The sequence below is a fragment of the Dermacentor andersoni genome, chromosome 11 (genome assembly GCF_023375885.2).
Source record: "Dermacentor andersoni chromosome 11, qqDerAnde1_hic_scaffold, whole genome shotgun sequence".
NCBI classification, from domain to species: domain Eukaryota; kingdom Metazoa; phylum Arthropoda; class Arachnida; order Ixodida; family Ixodidae; genus Dermacentor; species Dermacentor andersoni.
Window position 1 is genome coordinate 109,272,153 of NC_092824.1, and position 17,830 is coordinate 109,289,982.

The 17,830-nt window shown below is 49.5% G+C and overlaps 1 protein-coding gene across 2 annotated transcripts in view; it reads left to right on the forward strand.

The window, feature by feature from the left end:
* LOC126539453 (uncharacterized) overlaps nt 1–17,580 on the forward strand; it is a 29,809-nt gene extending 12,229 nt beyond the window's left edge. For both annotated transcript variants that reach the window (XM_050186297.3, XM_055075392.2), the window contains 10 exons: nt 854–1,189; nt 2,473–2,742; nt 3,386–3,652; nt 4,413–4,591; nt 6,854–6,993; nt 7,268–7,422; nt 9,273–9,354; nt 10,565–10,685; nt 13,978–14,314; nt 16,107–17,580. In XM_050186297.3, coding sequence (XP_050042254.1) covers nt 854–1,189; nt 2,473–2,742; nt 3,386–3,652; nt 4,413–4,591; nt 6,854–6,993; nt 7,268–7,422; nt 9,273–9,354; nt 10,565–10,685; nt 13,978–14,314; nt 16,107–16,375 — 2,156 coding nt within the window. In that variant the 3' untranslated portion in view covers nt 16,376–17,580. The remainder of the gene's footprint in view (nt 1–853; nt 1,190–2,472; nt 2,743–3,385; nt 3,653–4,412; nt 4,592–6,853; nt 6,994–7,267; nt 7,423–9,272; nt 9,355–10,564; nt 10,686–13,977; nt 14,315–16,106) is intronic.
* Nucleotides 17,581–17,830: the final 250 nt, after the last annotated feature.

Sequence of the window (17,830 nt, forward strand, 5' to 3'; positions counted from 1 at the left end):
TACTAAATCCTGGGCGAGTTGGTATTGCATACGGACGAAAAAATGGCGTGTTTCTTTCCCGTTCCTTGTTTTCTCGCGCTCTTTTTGGTCAGTATGCCCGATGTTCAGTCAAGCTGGGAAAAAAGAAAGAAGAAATTATATTTAGACCGGTTTTGCTGAGTATATAAGTTGGTACAGATTTAAATTCATATATACTATGGCTAGAGGACATAAAGCGCACGACAAATAAGACCGACATAGGCGCTCGTCCCTTTCGTGCGTTGTGCAAGTCGCAGTCTTCATAACGTCGACCATAATACCCGTTGGCTTCGGCAAGCCTCAAACGATAAACTGGAAAGTGCCACGCGCCGCAGTCATCAAGCGGCACGTGCCCTCCAGGACGAGTCAAATAGTTGCGCGACCGCCGAGCCACGTGGTCATGTCTCGAGTGCGAGGACACTAGCTCTGATTTGAATTCGCTCATGAACTCACTTGACCGCTTGATGAAGTCAGCAATCGACTGAGTGAGGGAGCGATCAGTCGAGTGGTCGAGTGCGCCGTCAAGTGAAGGAGATGTCAATCGAGGGAGCGAGTAAGCAATCGAATAAGCGACCTAATGCGTGCGTCAGTGAATCAGCTAATGAGCATTGGCTTTTGTAGTTCAATAGGTAGAAAGATGAGCCAGCCGGTCATGAGTTGAGTGAGTGAGTGAGTGAGTGAGTGAGTGAGTGAGTGAGTGAGTGAGTGAGTGAGTGAGTGAGTGAGTGAGTGAGTGAGTGAGTGAGTGAGTGAGTGAGTGAGTGAGTGAGTGAAAGTCGGGGGATGAGTGTGTGTCGATCTGCATGGAGCGAGTGTACCATATCCATACTCGCAGTGCATTCGCGGAACGAGCAGTGTCCCCAGGGCGAGGACACCGTGACGTTCGAGAAGACGGTGGCCATGAAGCCCGCCTCGCGCCGGCTGTCGCCCATGTTCGCGCCGCGCGAGGACTTCCGCTCGCGCGGCGCCGTCACGCTGGACTGCCTGCGCCGCTGCCAGGCGTCGCCCCGCTGCCTGGGCGTGGTGGTCAACTACGAGCACAACGCGTGCTTCGCGGCCACCGCGCTCGACGACGAGGACGTGGCCAACACGCTCGGCTCGACGACCGACCAGCCGCCCCTGGTGCCGGCCTCGGACCGCTCGAACTACTTCGCCAAGATGTGCGTCCACGGTGGGTTGCCGGCTCGAGAAAAAAAAAAAACAAGTATACGCTCGTCTCGCGGTACTGAAAAGGCGCGCGTGCCAAACACGGATGTGATTAAAGGAACGCAAAATGACAAACACAGGCGCCGGCTGTCAACTAAAAGGATATCGCACTGCGGTGGGAAATGAAGGAAGATGAGAAACCCATCTGCGCATGCTCGAAGAAAGGCAGCGCCAACCCCTGAATCGTGAACACGTGCGAGCATTCGTGAAAGATAGCTATTTAGTCTTGTACATCCTTACTTTTTTTGCAAGATAATCGAGGGCTCGATTAAGCTGTCAATTACGCACGTGCTACCGCTGTTAATTGTGTTAGCGTGGCGCGAAGCACGTGTCAATGTCATGCTTTAATCTGTGCACATGTACTTATTTGTAGTTTTCTTTCTTTCGCCTTCTATCCCGTCCCTTTCCTGGCGGCACAGCTAGTGGTAATAAACGTTCTCTTTTCTTTTGGTTGCCCTTGCCAGAAATACGTGATTGTTTCGTTTGACGATAAGCAATGCGCCGACCATAATGCGCGGATATGTTTTGCGTCTCCCTTCCTTACCGCCACTGCGATCCTATGAGTTGATATTCGGTGTATGTGTTGCACTTTTCTTTCCTTCAGTTGTGTCTGTGTTTGTAAAGGTCTCTCTCACTAACGTAAACAGTCGCGTAGCCATGGGGTGCAGACCGGACATGCCCTCCCCCTTCCATTCTCCGAAATTTATGTGTTAGTACGGCGCCTGCCCAGCCAGACGCAGACAGTTAATAAATTACTCCAGTGCGTTCTTCCGTTTGCAGGTTGACTTGCATTTGTAACAGCGGCTTACTTCAGACTCCAAACGTACACTTGGATTTATGGCACTTTCTTGGAAACCGCCTACAGAGCGATTACACGTCGCACTTCCATGTAATTACGCCTGGCAGGCGTTCTGATCCGTTATTTCCTGCTTCCGGTTGGATTTGTGTTGATGGTACGTGCCGCGTTACCGTGACTTCGCTATATCGAGGGTGTACTGTAGTTGGACGTCGGCACCGTTCCTGCCGATCTCTGTCACATCGCCTTTGGCTCGCTTTATCACAATTCTTCCAACAGTCACTCCGCTTTTAACAAAGTACCGCTTATAACGAAGTCACATTACCGATGAATTTGTTATAACGAGGACTTCCTGTAATTTCCAAGTCGTCGCTGGTCCTGCCGACCTCTGCGTCCTCGTCCTTCGCTCGGGGCCGTTAACCAAGCGTTGTCGCTTTGCGCACTGTCATCAGGTCCAGCGTGCGACAAGGACTGGGTGATGGAGCGTGTGCCCGACAAGGAGCTGCGCGGATTCGACGACCGCGTGGTGTCCGGAGTGCCCAGCTGCCAGCGATGCCAAGAGCTGTGCCTGCACGAGGCCTCGTTTCCCTGCCGCTCGGGCGAGTTCGACGCTCGCGCCAGGGAGTGCCGGCTCAGCTCGCAGGACAGGCGGTCCCAGCCGAGCGCCTTCGTTCCGGCGCAGGGACCGCACGTGCACTACTTCGAGAACCTCTGCCTGCCGGGTAAGTGTTGAGCACGATCCTCCATTTTCGTACAACTCTTATCACAACTGACACTCCATGGTGCCAGGAAGGGGACAATGGGGAGTCAGAAGCAAATATTGGGGTGTCGGCTTTCCCTTCACCCCCATGTGCGCGCTACATTCTGGGTGAGGCAGTGCGTGTTCTTCACATGAGCATGAATCGACGTGGCCGTCTTCCCATTTTCACGCAACTGTATATGTTTACAATTACGCAGCTGTCGATGCTTTACAGAAGCACCTAAGTAAATGAGGTTCAGTTAGTGCAGTATTACCTGTGTGCGCTCTCTGGTTATACTATGCATACCGCAAGATGGCGCCACCAACACGGCTGCTCGCTCTTACGTCCGTGAAGACTAATAAGTTACATCAACAAGCTAAAGTTTTAATACCGGTACGAACCTACGTGCCCCGCGATAACTCCTTTTCGGAACCTCTTCACATTCAAGTAATGTGTTACGAGAGATAACAACTCCAGATACAAATGCAAGTGGGTTGATTAAATTGCGTTTATGAATGTTACTCAAGATGAACAGAAAAACGAAGGCAAGAAATCCGAGGTTTGCTATAAAGGAGCTGTGTCCGCGTGGCGCCCACGAGCTGTCATTCCCGTGCGCCACGCGCAGCATCCTCGGGCCACGCGGCCAACTGCGACTTCGAGCTGCACAAGGACGTGGACCTGCGACGGGCCGACCAGGTGCGCAGCGCCTTCAGCGCCGACCAGTGCCGCTCGCTGTGCGAGACGTGCCGCGAGTTCACGTGCCGCAGCTACAGCTTCGCGCCGGCCGCGGGCGTGTGCGCCATGTCCGGCGACGACACGGTCAGCCTCGGAGGGTTCGCCCTGCGCATGACTCCCGGCGTCGGCTACTACCAGAGGCCCACCTGTCCGGAGCGTACGTATACTCTCCCTCGAACAATATACGAAAGGGCACGCCGAAATTGCATCCGCTGTTATTTGTACTAATCGTGCGAACGTGTACAAACATCTCAAAGACAAAGAAAAGCGGGCTATCAGTCGTCTCCCAAACTGGACACCACGCCCACCCGCTTACGGAGGAGAGAAGGGGAAAAAAAGGAGAAAGAGAAAAAGGAGTTACACGCTGACTGTTACGCATGAGAGTCCAGTCCCGTTGTTGACAAAAATTCCAGTACAGCTTTGTGAGTCTCATATCGAGTTGACGGACGGACCTTCGCAAATAATATGCGATTAAGCGCAGTGCTTGCCAGATTAAGTGCAGTTTAGCCATAGTGGCTGAACACGCATGCCCAGCATAAAATTGCTCAATGGCACTAAACTTTAGGCGGGGGAACCACCTGCTAAATAGTTACACTTCCGATTCGAATTCACGTGTCACGGGCAATTGGTTCATGAAAACAAATTCGGCGTTTCCTCAAATTGCTCCGACATTCGGCACCAGCAGAGTAACAGGCCTGTTACACTACGAGTGTCACTACGCCACTGCTGCCGCAATGAATGCCGGTAGTAGAAACCCTCAGCGGGCTGAAGGGCGACTATGGTAGGGAGGATGTTGTATTCGCACCGTGACGCTGCACTGTCTCGGAGACCACGCTAAAGCTGATGCGGCAGTGGACTACTTCTCGGTTCTAAAGCTCCTTTTCGGCAACGCCTCGTCTCCTCGCCACACCGTGCAGCCGTGCAGTTGTCGTGCACGCGTGAGTCGATGGCGCTCACTCTGCACACCAAGGATCCCTTCGCGGGAAGGATCTACCCGCGAGACGAGACGGCCGGCTGCGACGTCCAGGGACGCGGATCTCGGGAGACCACGCTCGTCATGGGACTCATGGATCGGCGGTGCGGAGTCTCCGAGGACGTGAGTCTCTCACATCTCGCACTGTATAGTGAAGTTGGACTGGCAAATCGCACTTCTGAAACAGCAGATATGTCTCTCTTACTGTACTACGAGCCTTGGCAACCCCCCCCCCCCAAAAAAAAAAAAAAATATGTACTTAAGAATGACAGACGGGATTGAAGGCTCCGCACTAGCTCAATGTGACGTCATAAGGTTTGGATAGTGTCTCCTCAGGATTAGCTATATGTTTATCGGAATTACATTACGTTCTGTATAATAACCGAAGGGTCAGCCAAGTCAGTTTACGCTTGGTTCACCGGGATGACGTAAACGTGAGATGAAGCTTAGAAATTCATGAAGTCATATAGACTGCACCTGCTCACCTTGCAGTAAATGTGCCTGTGATGAAGACAATGCCGAGGCAGTCACTTTCTCATCGCATCTTCCCTATGTTTACCAAATTTCTAACGCATTTTCTGAAATACGCTGCATATCCAAAAGCTTTCTCCAACCAAACTTCAAGCCAAACCCCATAATATGTTGCACAATCGCGTCTTTCGGACACGACGAATTCAGTTCCGACATTTTAAAACCATGCGCGTCAGTATTGTTGCATATCCAGCCATATACAAGACTCAACTTTCTAAGTCTTGTGATGTGGGTCTCTGCTTAAAAAATAAATGTTATAAAGTTGCCTTTTTAAAGCTTTCTATACAAATAGTTGATTCCCTTATCTACGGTGGCCGCTATTTGTCAGATGTTTGCAAGGACTCTACAGTGTTCTATGGACGCGTAAACATAGGCCAGAATGCTGTTTTCCTGGCTCAGCGTGGTCTTGCGGGGCTGTTGTGTAGCATTGAGACACAAATAAAATTTTGGCAGATAGTAAGCTTTGTAGGAATTTGTGTGAAATTATTCTTGGCTTTCGTATCTAGACATTTCTTGCATATAGCTTCTTGAACATGCTATACTTGGATCATTTCTAGGCGAACTATAGAAAGAAATATAATGAAATTGCATGTAAATTATTTTCTAATAAAATATCGTGCCTACCAATGAATAAAAAAATAATGTAAGGCTTCTGACAATGAAGCAAATACTCGATTTCTGGCAATATATCCCCCACCTGACTTGGCTCCTTCTGCGACAATCGGAATAGCCCTCAAATGTAAGAATAGAAAAAAAATCTCAGTACCCTTTCAATCTGTGAAGAAGGATGACCAGCGAAGCTGTGTATGTGGGCCCCTTAATGGCGAACTGCAACTCCGCCGCAGGTCGGCCCGGCATTGTACTATCTCCAGGATCGGCCCACATATGGGGAGTTTTTTGCTTACGACACGAAAATTTCCTTCGCTGTAACCAAAAAAGCACGCAGGAACTCCTCTGGAAGTTGTCTAAGTATGCTTAACCATTGTGCCGCTCGCTCATCTCCACGCAGTCCAGTGTCATTATCAATGTTATGAAACGATCCGACCAGTACAAAGGACAGTGCTGCGGCGACACGAACTGGTGCGGACGGCGAGGCAAGGTGCATTAATAATGCCAAGAAAGTACTACAGGTTGCGGCGCCAGGTGCGCTGATGACGTCCCGATCATTATAACCCGTTATCGCTCTTTAGCCCCTTATCCGTCCTAGTCGAACCATTATGAACCGTGATCAAACGTACTCCGGCGGCGGCTGCGTATATGGCACGGCCGCGCGGACCGTACCTTGAAAGGGATCTGCGAAAAGGGCAGGATGCGGCTTGTGCTGAGAGCGTCGTGAGCGCTTGTGTTCTCACCGCCGCTTCGTCCGCGTTGAAGCGGCAGGCAGGACGAAGGTAAAGTCGCTCGCTGTTGCCGTCTCGGTCTTAAAAGCGATCGTTTTACGTTAGGCACGGAAGGATGGTTTTTTTTCGTTGGGTTTGCATAGGAATGCTTACGGATTTAGAAGCCGCAGTTTCGCTCGAAAGGGGAAGCATCGATTGCGATGGCAAATTATTCGACAGCTATACGAAGTAAGGATAGTTTTATCTTCCGTATAAACTTGGAAACATTCACTTGCTAACTAAATTAACAAGCATGGTGTCCGCGCGCACACGCAAACATGAACACATTACACTCGATGACCGCGGACACTCGCTGGCGAAACGCTGGCGTGAGGATGCGCGGCAGCAGCAGCGAGCGAAGTGACCTTCGTGCTGTGACCTTTGTGTGTCTATCACTTCAACGCAAACTTATAAACCTCGTCGTGGCTAAACGCGCCACCGAACTCTTGCTATGTGGCGCGTTGCCGGCTCGCAGGACCGGGGCAGATTCACGAGCACCATTGTGATCCAGCAGCATCCGGTGATTCAGCAGAAGGGCGACAGGATCGTCAAGCTGTTCTGCGTCTTCGACACCGGAAACCGCACGGTCACCAACACCTACAAGGTGCTCGTGGGGTAAGCGCCACGTGTGGTTCTTGTTTCTCCGTCGCGTGTTTAACTCTCTCTCTCTCTCTCTCTCTCTCTCTCTCGCTCTCTCTCTGTGTTCGCTTATCTCCACTCTACCAGTAAGTGGCCCAGACGACCCAGATATTTGTTTGTTTGTAAGGAAGGTATACTTAAAGTGAAGGACCGTGCGCAAGTACCTAATGTATTGTCAGAATTCAGTATCCGACTGCACGGCAGTCTGTCGCCAGTCTGTCGCTCTCACGAGACGCGGTTTTCCTTTCAGCGGCGTGGGTCCGGCGAGCCGAGTGCCAGGCGTGGTGAACGCGACGGCCCCCTCGCCGAACGTGCGCCTCCGCATCACGGACAGAGCGGGCGTGGACGTGGCCGGCGCCAAGCTGGGCGACGAGCTGTTCCTGCGCATCGAGATGGACGACGACAGTGGGTGGCCTCCGATGTACTGCATAGAACGCTGAACGTTCGGACGACAAACCGCTCGCAACTGTGCATTCGTTCGTGCAGCCGCCTTTCGAGCTTCTAAATGGCGTTGCATGAGCTTCTATAGCGACGGTGGAACATTGACTATAGGAACTAAGCAAACTTCCTTGACTATAGGAATCGGACTATCATAATGGACACGCTTCTTGATTGTTTTTCCGCACACAACGCACAAATTATGGTCAGCTGTTGGTCGTACATCAACTGCCTAACATATTAAATCTTATGCAACGAAATAATGTCAACACCCGTGTCTGAACTTTAGTTTCGGCGTTTGTTGCAATGATGCACTGCCTAACAAGATTTATATGAGATATATACCTGTGAAAATAAATCAACTCAAATAAATTCAAATAATAATTCGATAATTAACCCATATCAGTGAATTACGCTTTTTCAACACCAAAACGGGCACTCTGCGCCGTCAGAGTAGACTCGGCAAGCCACGAAGGATGCATAACTGAAAGACGAAAAACCATGGCTCCGTGCGAGTTCCCGCGACATCTCGCTGTGACGCCATCGTTTTCGCAGCGTTCTACTCGAAAGGGCAATATTGCATTATGACGAAACTAAAGAATCCACCTTGCAAGTTTCGAGAACTTTTACTGCCTCAAAACGACCCGAATGCGAGCAAAAACGTTAATATCCGTGACGTCACACTGACAGACTGGCGCTGAGCGAGGTATCACCCCGAAATTCAAGAAAAGTAGAGTGTGGCCTTCATTTTCTTCCGCAATAATCAACCCCTTCCCGCCGTCTGACTCAAAGTTTTGAAATGCTTTTGAATAAGTTTAGACAGAATGCTTAGTAAAAGCAGGGATCAAAAGTTTGGGGACGCTTGCGAGTTTTAGAAGTGGTGTCCCACAACTATTTTAGTGCGCCCATAATCCCACCCTCCACTTGCGTTTATTTAGGCTGTGTTCATTCTTTTTTTTTCATTCGTTTTTACTCCTGGCCCTATTTCTAAAACTCCGTAATAATTTTTACGTTCTGTTGCACACTGTACTGGTAGCGACCACTAACATGAGAGAGTTCTGGCTTGTCTATAGACTTCTTACCGTTCACGGAATACCGGGTTACCGGAGCCGTATGCGGCTGCATCGAAGCTGGCAGTGACAAATTGTGGCGCTTTGCCCAGCTACAATGCGATTGAAACATTTGTGTCGCGCGAGTTTTCTCGTCTAACGAAAATCACAAAATGACTATATTTTGGCGTTTACGTCGCCACCAACGATTTACGCCGGCACTTGAGTAAAATATGGTGAGCCACTGCAGTGTTAGCTTTGTGTGCCCTCAGCGGAGACACAAGCTGAGACACAAGATGTCGCCACCAGCGTTGTTTCTGTAGTACATCTCTCCGGTAACCAGACACTCTACACACGGTAATACCTTTACGGACAGACTAAAACTGTCCATGGGGTCTCTTCTAGATCTCTTCACTATTTCCAAAACTCGTTCGTGCAGGAACTAGACAAAGCTTGCCTGCGTGTACTAGTGGAAGGCCAAAAGAGTGCGTGGTAAAATTACAAAGCCAGTAATTAATAAACAGTTCCGCGATTGTCCTGAGGGAGAGTTGGGCCCCGTGGTAGCCGGCGGAGAGCCTTTGCAGCGTTTCTAATGTGTTCGAGTAAAGTTCTGTTGACATGAGTGATATGTGCGTGGAGTGGAGGATGATCTAAATATTGCATTCGGAAAATCCTTGCCAGCCTGCGCGAGTTCGCACTCTGCTCAAGGTGTCTCGATGTGTGCCTGTCGCATAAACTTGCTGGACTTACACCAATATTTTTCCCCAGGCGTTTTCGGGCTGTTCGCGAGGAACCTTGTCGCGACGAGTGGCCAGAACGACGACTCCATCGTTCTCATTGACAGTGCGGGGTAAGTGCAGTTGAAGTGCAGTCATCGACACTGCGGACAGAATCGCCCAGCTATATAGTACTCAAACCCTGTGACGCACAAGCGCGGTTCCTCATAAGTGATCGTTGGAACAACATGTTTATCTTTATCTGTGGCAATGGAGAGTGCATTTGTACGAGAAAAAAAAAATAGGGTAGTCTGTATCAGCACGCAGCCGCAGTGGGGGATGCACGTGCGTGAAACGACCTGTGCTGTCCGTTTAGGGTATATGGGCACTAAGGTACAGAAATGACGTAACCAAATATTCAAGTTACATTTCTTCACGCATTAGAAAAGTTGCATGCCTAACTTATGTCACAGCAACAGGGCCTTGCGGTCTAATTTTGCAATCGCGCTCACTCCCTGTTCGTAGTGGTCCCGTTTCTTTTGCAGATGGTGTTTGGGCAGCAAGGTAAATAAATGATTCCGCCTAGTGGTGGCGCCCGAGACTGCCCTGCACCGCTCGAGCCCGCCGCGCCCGGGCTAGGGCTCCAGCGCTTCCCCCAATTTACCTGCGTATGCGCTCCCGATGGAGACGGACACGTTCCAACGCGCGTCAGAGGGGTTGGATATTCCTCTGCCTTGCTGCCCGAGTCTGTTCACACCGTTTGTGGACCCTGAGAGTGGAACGCGGGGGCGCCATAGCCGAGTAACCTGACATTTCAGCAAGAAAATTGTACACATTTAGGCCGTATAACCCCCGTATGTGCGCAGGTTTGACTTTCATAAGTGACACCTACTACGGCAGAAGGAGCTCCCTGAAACGCGACCACTATCGCTGGGGTGGATGACCGTACTGCCGAACTAGATGCCTCTCTGAACGCCGCGCGCGAGGCTAAATTAGCTCCGATTGCGTCATGCGTTGTGCGACGGTGGCGACGTCTGTGCCGTTGCTCATGCATGATCGAGTAATGGCTTCCTTCCTCTACACGATACCATAGTAAAACGCACGGGTAGTACGGTTGCAAAGCAATAATGCTATGGCATATTATCGTTACGTGTGGTTGCAGCAAGCGACTTCCCTCTTACCGAACTGAAAGATGTTTCATGTCAAAAAATATATATTGGCGTGGTATACATATACCGCTGTACATGTGCCGTACCCGAATTGCGGAGGCTTTCAGCGCAACGAAGGAACAAAGGCGCTGACCAATTGTGTAATTTTTATTTTGTTCCTTTATCGGCAACGCAGCTGCCCTACGGACAGAAATATCTTTCCGGCTTTGGAGAAGTTGCCCGGAGACAAGACGAGGACGCTGCAGAGCCGATTTGAAGCCTTCAAGTTCGCCGACGACGTCGTCGTCCGCTTTCAGGTATCACGCGCTCGCGTCTGTCACAAAACCCTGCACGTGTGTGAGCCACAGAACTGTACGAGTGTCAGTTTAAATTTGAGTAATAGTTCAGGAAGGTGAATGACAAGCCGGTTACTGTTTTTACACTGCTGGTTTCTTTGTGTTCTCCTGACGCTAACATAGCAATGGTGGTTTCAAGATATATTCCGCAGACGAGAGGGTCCGCGAAATCAGTTCCTTAAAATTTTCTTAGTCTCTTCCTTTTATAAGTCAGTTTCATACAAAAAATTACGAGATTGAATTGCATGAGGAATTACCAGAGGGAGTACATGGACTGGGCTAGAACTGGTCCTTCTGGCTCCAAACGGATTTGGGACTGAGAACTGACCGTTTTCAACAATATATTGCTTGATAAATACAACAGTTTACAGCGAATATGCATGTGCGCAAAGACTGAATTAAATCGTCTAGAAAAAAGAAAGAATACGATTTCTTGAAAATATAAAAAAGAGATAAAGCGTAATAAACGAAAAAAAGAATCTCTGAAGTCACAAGTACGAAGATTAGATAAATCCGTGTACCAACCATCATTCCAATGATAGCCGAACCATCGCAGCCCCCTCTGATAATTTCGGTAGGAAACCATATGGACTCAGCACGCTTTGACGTAAGAGACTTTGACAAGGTCAAGGTCACATGCAAGGTCACATGCACGGGGTAACTCATTCAGGCTCTGCATGTGTGTTCACGCGTGACTGCGTCCTTGTCGTCTACGCTGTCAAAAGCTTCTACGTCAACAATGAACCAACTGTAGCCTACACTCTTAAAAAATTTTCACCTTTTAGAGCGCATCCTTGTACCACAATGATAATCGTCATCTGATTTGCTTGCGTTTCTTTTCTCGAAAACGCTGGGCTCGCTGCTTTCCTGTCGAGAATGCTATTTCACGCATGATGACGTGCATATGCCGTTCGTTACCTGGAATTACTAGGCTCGCAGCGTTAAAGAAAGGAAATGTAGTCAAGATAGATGACGATTATACTTGTGGGACGAGATAAGCCCCAAAGGGTGAAACCCTTTTTAAGAGTGTAGGTTAAGCTTTACTTCTTCATTTGCAGGTACTGTTGGCCGATTGGGCCGCTACGGTGGGGTACAAATATGGCACAAAACGCATCATGGCTTACATAAAGCAGCACTGTATAGCTAATACATAGATTTGCAAGTCACAGCCTGCCATTATACATAAATATAATACAAAATCTGACTTAACAACCGTCATGTGAAACAAAGCAGCAATGTGTAGCCGAAAAATGCATCAGGTGCCTTGTACTTGTGCTGAAGATCGCGACCAGTAGAACTCGTGGATCCGGCCGCGCGGGCTTCATGATTTTTAACCTTCGGCACCATTAATCTTACCCTATCTTGGTCTGCGATTTCTCGATTAACCTTCCGATTACTGCTTTACGCGCTTTTTCGATATATAGTTGAAGCTCGTATAACAAAGTCGAATGCGACATTGAAATATCTTCGTTACATCCGATATCGTTGTAAGCACACATTCGCTGCACACTGATATGAATGCGAAACTTTGTACGCTTACTTCGTTATACCCGATAATTCATTATATCAGTGCTGGTAAATCGAGGTTTGACTTTAATGATGATTAATCAGTACCCGCCGTGGTGGCTTAGCGGTTTTGGTGTTTTGCGCTGGTAAGCACGAGGTCGGGCAATCGAATCCCGGCCGCGGCGGTTGCATTTCGATAGGGCTAAATGCAAAACGCGCTTGGAGCCTCCACAGGCTTTATATCTAGCAATACTGGGGACTTTTTTCTAACTGTGCCAAAATGGCGGAACTTCGAGAAGGTGGTTTGGAAATTTGTGACGTCACAGTCGCCTAGAGGCGCTGAGGGCTCGGCGCCAAGTTAAAACAATGAAATGGAGGAACTTCCGCGTTAATTTTCACCGAAAATAGTCAATCTTCGTCCAACAAATGAATGAACATCTAATTTTGAAAGAATAATTTACACTGGTCTAGAATAATTTTCGGGACTGGTGTAATATAGCGTTTAGGCTCGACTGGAGGTCCTGTGCGAGTGTTTTCGACAATTTGATCTTTTCTTAAATGCGATAACATTATATAGGTGGACTTCACTCAATGTGGAGGTACCTTACAGAAAACATATATGCCGATCCAGAAGTCAGCATTGCCTGTCGAAGCCGTGTTGAATGTGAGAAAAGGGCACGTGACACACACACCAGACGCTTCAAACAGCAACGTTGGCACGAGAGCAGCATTCGTGCGATCGTGGCCTAATGGTAAGACTGCTGTGCTGCCAGGCGGAGGCTCGGTCCCACCATCGGTTAAGCCTTTCTTTACAGAACCATATAAGCGGAGTTCAACCACCTTGGAGGTATCTAACAGCAAACTCGCGGTGTGTCGAGCGTACACGCGAGCGCATCATAGTTTTCACGAAATCAATCTTCTATGGCATACGAGGTATATGTAAGTGTCACATTGATGTTAGTGTGCAAAGTCGCCCGTGACGCGCGCAGCTGTCGAGACGTCACAATCTATATGCAGTATCGCACATCACAAATTATGCAGTAGTGTACTTAGAGTTGGAGTCGTTAAGTTGATACCCTAATTTTATTGTCAAGGGAACCTTCTCTTTATTTATTTTTTCTATTTGCCATGCTCTCCCTTCATCTGTGTAGCGCATAGCCAAAGCCACCTAGCTGGCGGAAGCGCTGTACACCCTGCTTTATGACGTTATGCTATAACGTCACGAAGGGCTTGACGATGGAAATTTCGGCCCTAGCAGCACAACGTCATAAAACGGAGTGCGCAGGCCTTGCAATATCTAGTTGGCGTTGTTATAGACCAACATGAACGTCTTCTGTTTTAGTCTTTCCGCCTTCATCTCCTCGCATTCACACTCTGCCTGATTGTGTGTTTCTATCTCCGTAAAAGCAACAGGACAAATGGAAGATAGGAAATTCCCATCTTCCATTTCTGTGTTGCTGTCACCTCCCTTCTGAAGAGTATAGGCAGGCGTCGTTCCCCTTCCGGTGGCAGTTGCCAGCCTGCTCCTCGCTCTCCCTTTCCCGTTAATTGTACACATTTGTTCAAATAACCTCTGTCTATGCTACTTTCTTTCTTTATCTCTACTTTCTTATCACTTTACCTCTCCCTCCCCTCTATCCCCAGCGTAGGGTGGCAAACCGGATCTTCCCCTCTGGTTAACCTCCCTGCCTTTGCCCTTTCCTCTGTCTCCCTCTCTGCAAAAAGCCGATGACGCTGCGTGTCGCAGGTCACGGTGCAGTTCTGCCTGCACGAGTGCGCGCCGGCTACGTGCGCCTCGGCCGGGGCTCGGTCCTTCGGCAAGCGTCGGAGGCGGCGACGTATGTACTTCCAGCCGCTAGGCCTGCAGAGGCGCATGAGCCGCCGGTCGGCCGTAGCTCCGCCGGTGACCCCTAGCGGCGTCGCCTCGAACGCGACGCCGGCGAGCGCCGTCAAGCCTGGCGCCGCCAAGAAGCACATACTGCCTACCATGCCGCTTCCCGAGTATCCGCTGCAGAGGGAGATCATCGTGCAGGGCATCGGAGGTGGCGGCACCGACTCGGGCGTCTTCAGCAGCCGGGACCGAAGTGAGTGGCACCTCCTGGCCCACGGCGGTCCAGGACAGGGGCCGACATCTGCGTCGTCATCGCGCAAGTTCACGACGCTTATTCAGCAGACGGGAGCGAGAAGGGCGAATATTCGAAACTGAAAAAAAAAGGGAATTGATTTACCATGAGCCTAGGTGGGCCGATCCCGGAGGTAGTGAAGTCTATGGTACAATGTGGTTAATTTTCGGCTCTATTGGTGCTAATTACGGCTGCACCATTAATGTTTACCTACTCTCGACTAATGCTCGCTTGTCTCGTTGAGACCTACGTTTTGATACCTTTTGCGACTCGCTGCGACATTCCGAAGTAACGAAATTGCAGATAGGCCAACCCGTACGAAGTCAGCAAAGATGACCTTGCCTTCGAGAAATGATGTTGCTACTACTCTACAGTGTTGCTACACCAGAGACTCCTGTGCCGTACTGGCCAAAATTAGTGGACGCGACCATCAGCGCTGATGACAATATCTTGCGAAGCTGTAACTTATGCGCGCAGGACTATCACGGCAGTGACGAACTGCCTTCCACTTATCTGATTGATTGATTCTTTATTGGTTTATCACATATACATGTGATGGGAGGCGAAGGGAAAAGCCATTCTAGAATGGCTTGAGGGAGTCCTTCGCCCCCATACTGGCAAAGACAACAGCAGAGGCACACACGTTTTGTTCACATGGTCACATGGTTCACATGATTGCGTAAACGTATCGGCAGCGACAAAGTCATCGCGAAGGTGTCTTTTCGTCTGTTCGTTTTTCAAGACAAGCAGAGTCCCGGAGCAAGATAACGTTTCCAGTATGTTATGGTTGATCACAGCGTCTCAAGGTGTCGTCACCATATGCTGCCTTGACGAATGCGTAATTCGTTTGCCGGTATTCCGGTATACGTCTGCACTGTATAATATAGACAAATGATGAGCAATGATGAGTACAGACAAATAAATGAGCAATGACGCGGCCCCTTCTAGGTTCAAAACACCGGTCTGAATCCTGTGTGGCCCGCGCGTTCTTGTGGCTTCCGCTGTTCAGAAGCCCTACGTCTCAAACTGGCCAGTAACGTACGAAGGTTGAGTTGAGTGCATCGCAGCGCGCCGATTCAGCGCTCCAGACAGAAATGTCGATGACTGTACATCACCGCTGCCCTATAGATCTGTCTGTGAATGCTTTGGTTGGTTTATATACGTGTTACCATTTACGAAATATGTACCGGGATAGCGGAGATTCAAGCACGAGCTGCAAGCCACCCTTGTGATGCTGATTTCGATCACGCAGAAATCTTGTCGTGATCTGTTATAAATCGGTTGCAGCGGATAAATTGAGGTAGCGAGCACCTCAGCTACTCCATTTTTCTATGTTCTAAAGAGGAAAATAACTTATACTCATCAATCACATAACTAGTTATTCAATGTGTCCAGGAACAACCCAAACGTCTCAGTGCTGGCGTACGTATACATAGTAAACGTAAAGAAAGACACAAAAAAACTTGCAAGACATTTGCAAGTACAGCTGAGGAGTTCGAGGGAAGTGTGGATACCATGAAGAATTATTATTATTATTATTATTATTATTATTAATCGATAATCAAAATAAGGTAACATCAGCTCCCAGAACAATTATCGCAATGATTGACTACTGCTGCTACCGCCGTCGATGCTTCGAGCAGTGTTCTGGCTAATCCGTACACCCGGCAATACAGCCATGCAGAAGAATGAAACTTCTCACCAACCCTGATCGTGCCGCGAGGTTTTCACGCTGCCTTCCTCCTTTCCACAGCGTCCAGGAGCGACTCGCGCATGGTCTGCGCCACCCCCAGCGTCCTGACCGCGGCCGTGGTGGCGGCCTTCCTGGTCCAGCTGGCGCTGATTGCCGCTTGCCTCTCTTGCGTGGCGCTGGCTCGGCGATGCGGCGAGAAGCGACGGGGACACATGGACGACGACGACGACGAGGACGACGAGGTTGTGGCGACCACGCCGTCGTCCAGCAGGGTGACGCCAGTGCGGGCGCCACCGCCCCGTCGGGTCTGGACGTCCTCCTTCCGATGACCTGGTGTCCTGTCCGCCCGCAGTGGACGTCGGTGAACACCGTTTCAGGAGCTGCGAGGAGCACAGGGATGGCGAGGACCACGTGGGACCAGAAAATCGCCACGGCTTAATCTTGTTTTCCAAGGCCTGCCGATGATTTCTGGGTGACGGAGGGAGAAGGAAAGGGACATTCCTCCCGCTCGTCAACTGCTTCTTGTTTGTCTGACAGTAAATCACATTTTTTTTGTGGGGGTGGGAGACTTTGTTACAGAAAGATGCGCCCTCATTAGCAATGCCATTTCCATAAAAAGGAAACCGGTTCGGCCGATGTTTTCGTTTTCGGAAGCCTGCTGTTAATTTTGGAAAATAGAGAGGAGGGGGCCGAAGTCCCGCTCGCTCGTAAGCTATAAGCTCCTTGTTCTTTTCACAGTAACCAACAAAATTCCGGTGTGGAGGCGTAGGACGCTTTGAAGCCGAAGGATGCACCGTCACACTGGTTATGCCAATTCCATAAAGCGACCACTTCAATGGAGGGACTTGTAACTTATCGAGCGCGGTCGGACCTCTTTTCGTGAGGACCATTGTGGATCAAACGCACCGTAATGAAGTGCAAGGCGTACTTGCAGGCGTACCTGTAGGTGTTAACGCCACGAGTAACAACTCGGAAACACGAATACGTTTGGACGTCAAGGACAATATACAGTTCGAACACGGTGGACCAGTGTACTTACGGCTATGCGGACTACATCAGACCGACTTGACTCGTGAACCGCAGGGCCCGTTGACAGAACTGTGGACTTGAAGGAACACTTGCGATTGTAGGGCGGACCGTACTTCGGACTGCAGGCACCATCCACGAACACCCGGGACCCAGCCTGAACTGGAAACACTACGTTGTACCGTAGTGAGCAGACGCAACTGCACGGACTCTGCAAGAATCGCTTTAAGCGGGGACCTCTTTGGACTGTCAGGCCGGCAGTAGAAAAATCTGTACGCGTGCCACCTTCGACATCTAAGAGGCGCAATGTCAGAGCAGGCAGACTTTTCGTTCGACCCCTTGTGTGACGGCGTACAACGTGAATCGACTGCATCGCGATGGCGGCGGCGAACGAGGGCCGACACAGGACATGTAAAAATAGCACGGCACAACGAAGGGCGAAAGGCATTGTGATTTCTCGACGTGTTTACACGGCAGTAATAATAATAAAGAAAGAGAAACAATTCCATTGTGCTGCCATTATTGGTGTTAAGTGGTCCGTGACCTGTTGGTCGTGCACATGTACTGGTATATAGAAATAATTTCTTGGGATGGAGGGAGGGCTATGAGTCATATGGTGTAGCTTTTTTTCTTTTTTTTGCTTTATGTTTTGTTGAAGTTTATGGAGCAGTAAATGTATAAAATTATATTCGATACAATTAAGTTGTAAGTGAAATAAGAAAGCGGTAGTGACCTCCTAGCTGACGCCAACATACGTT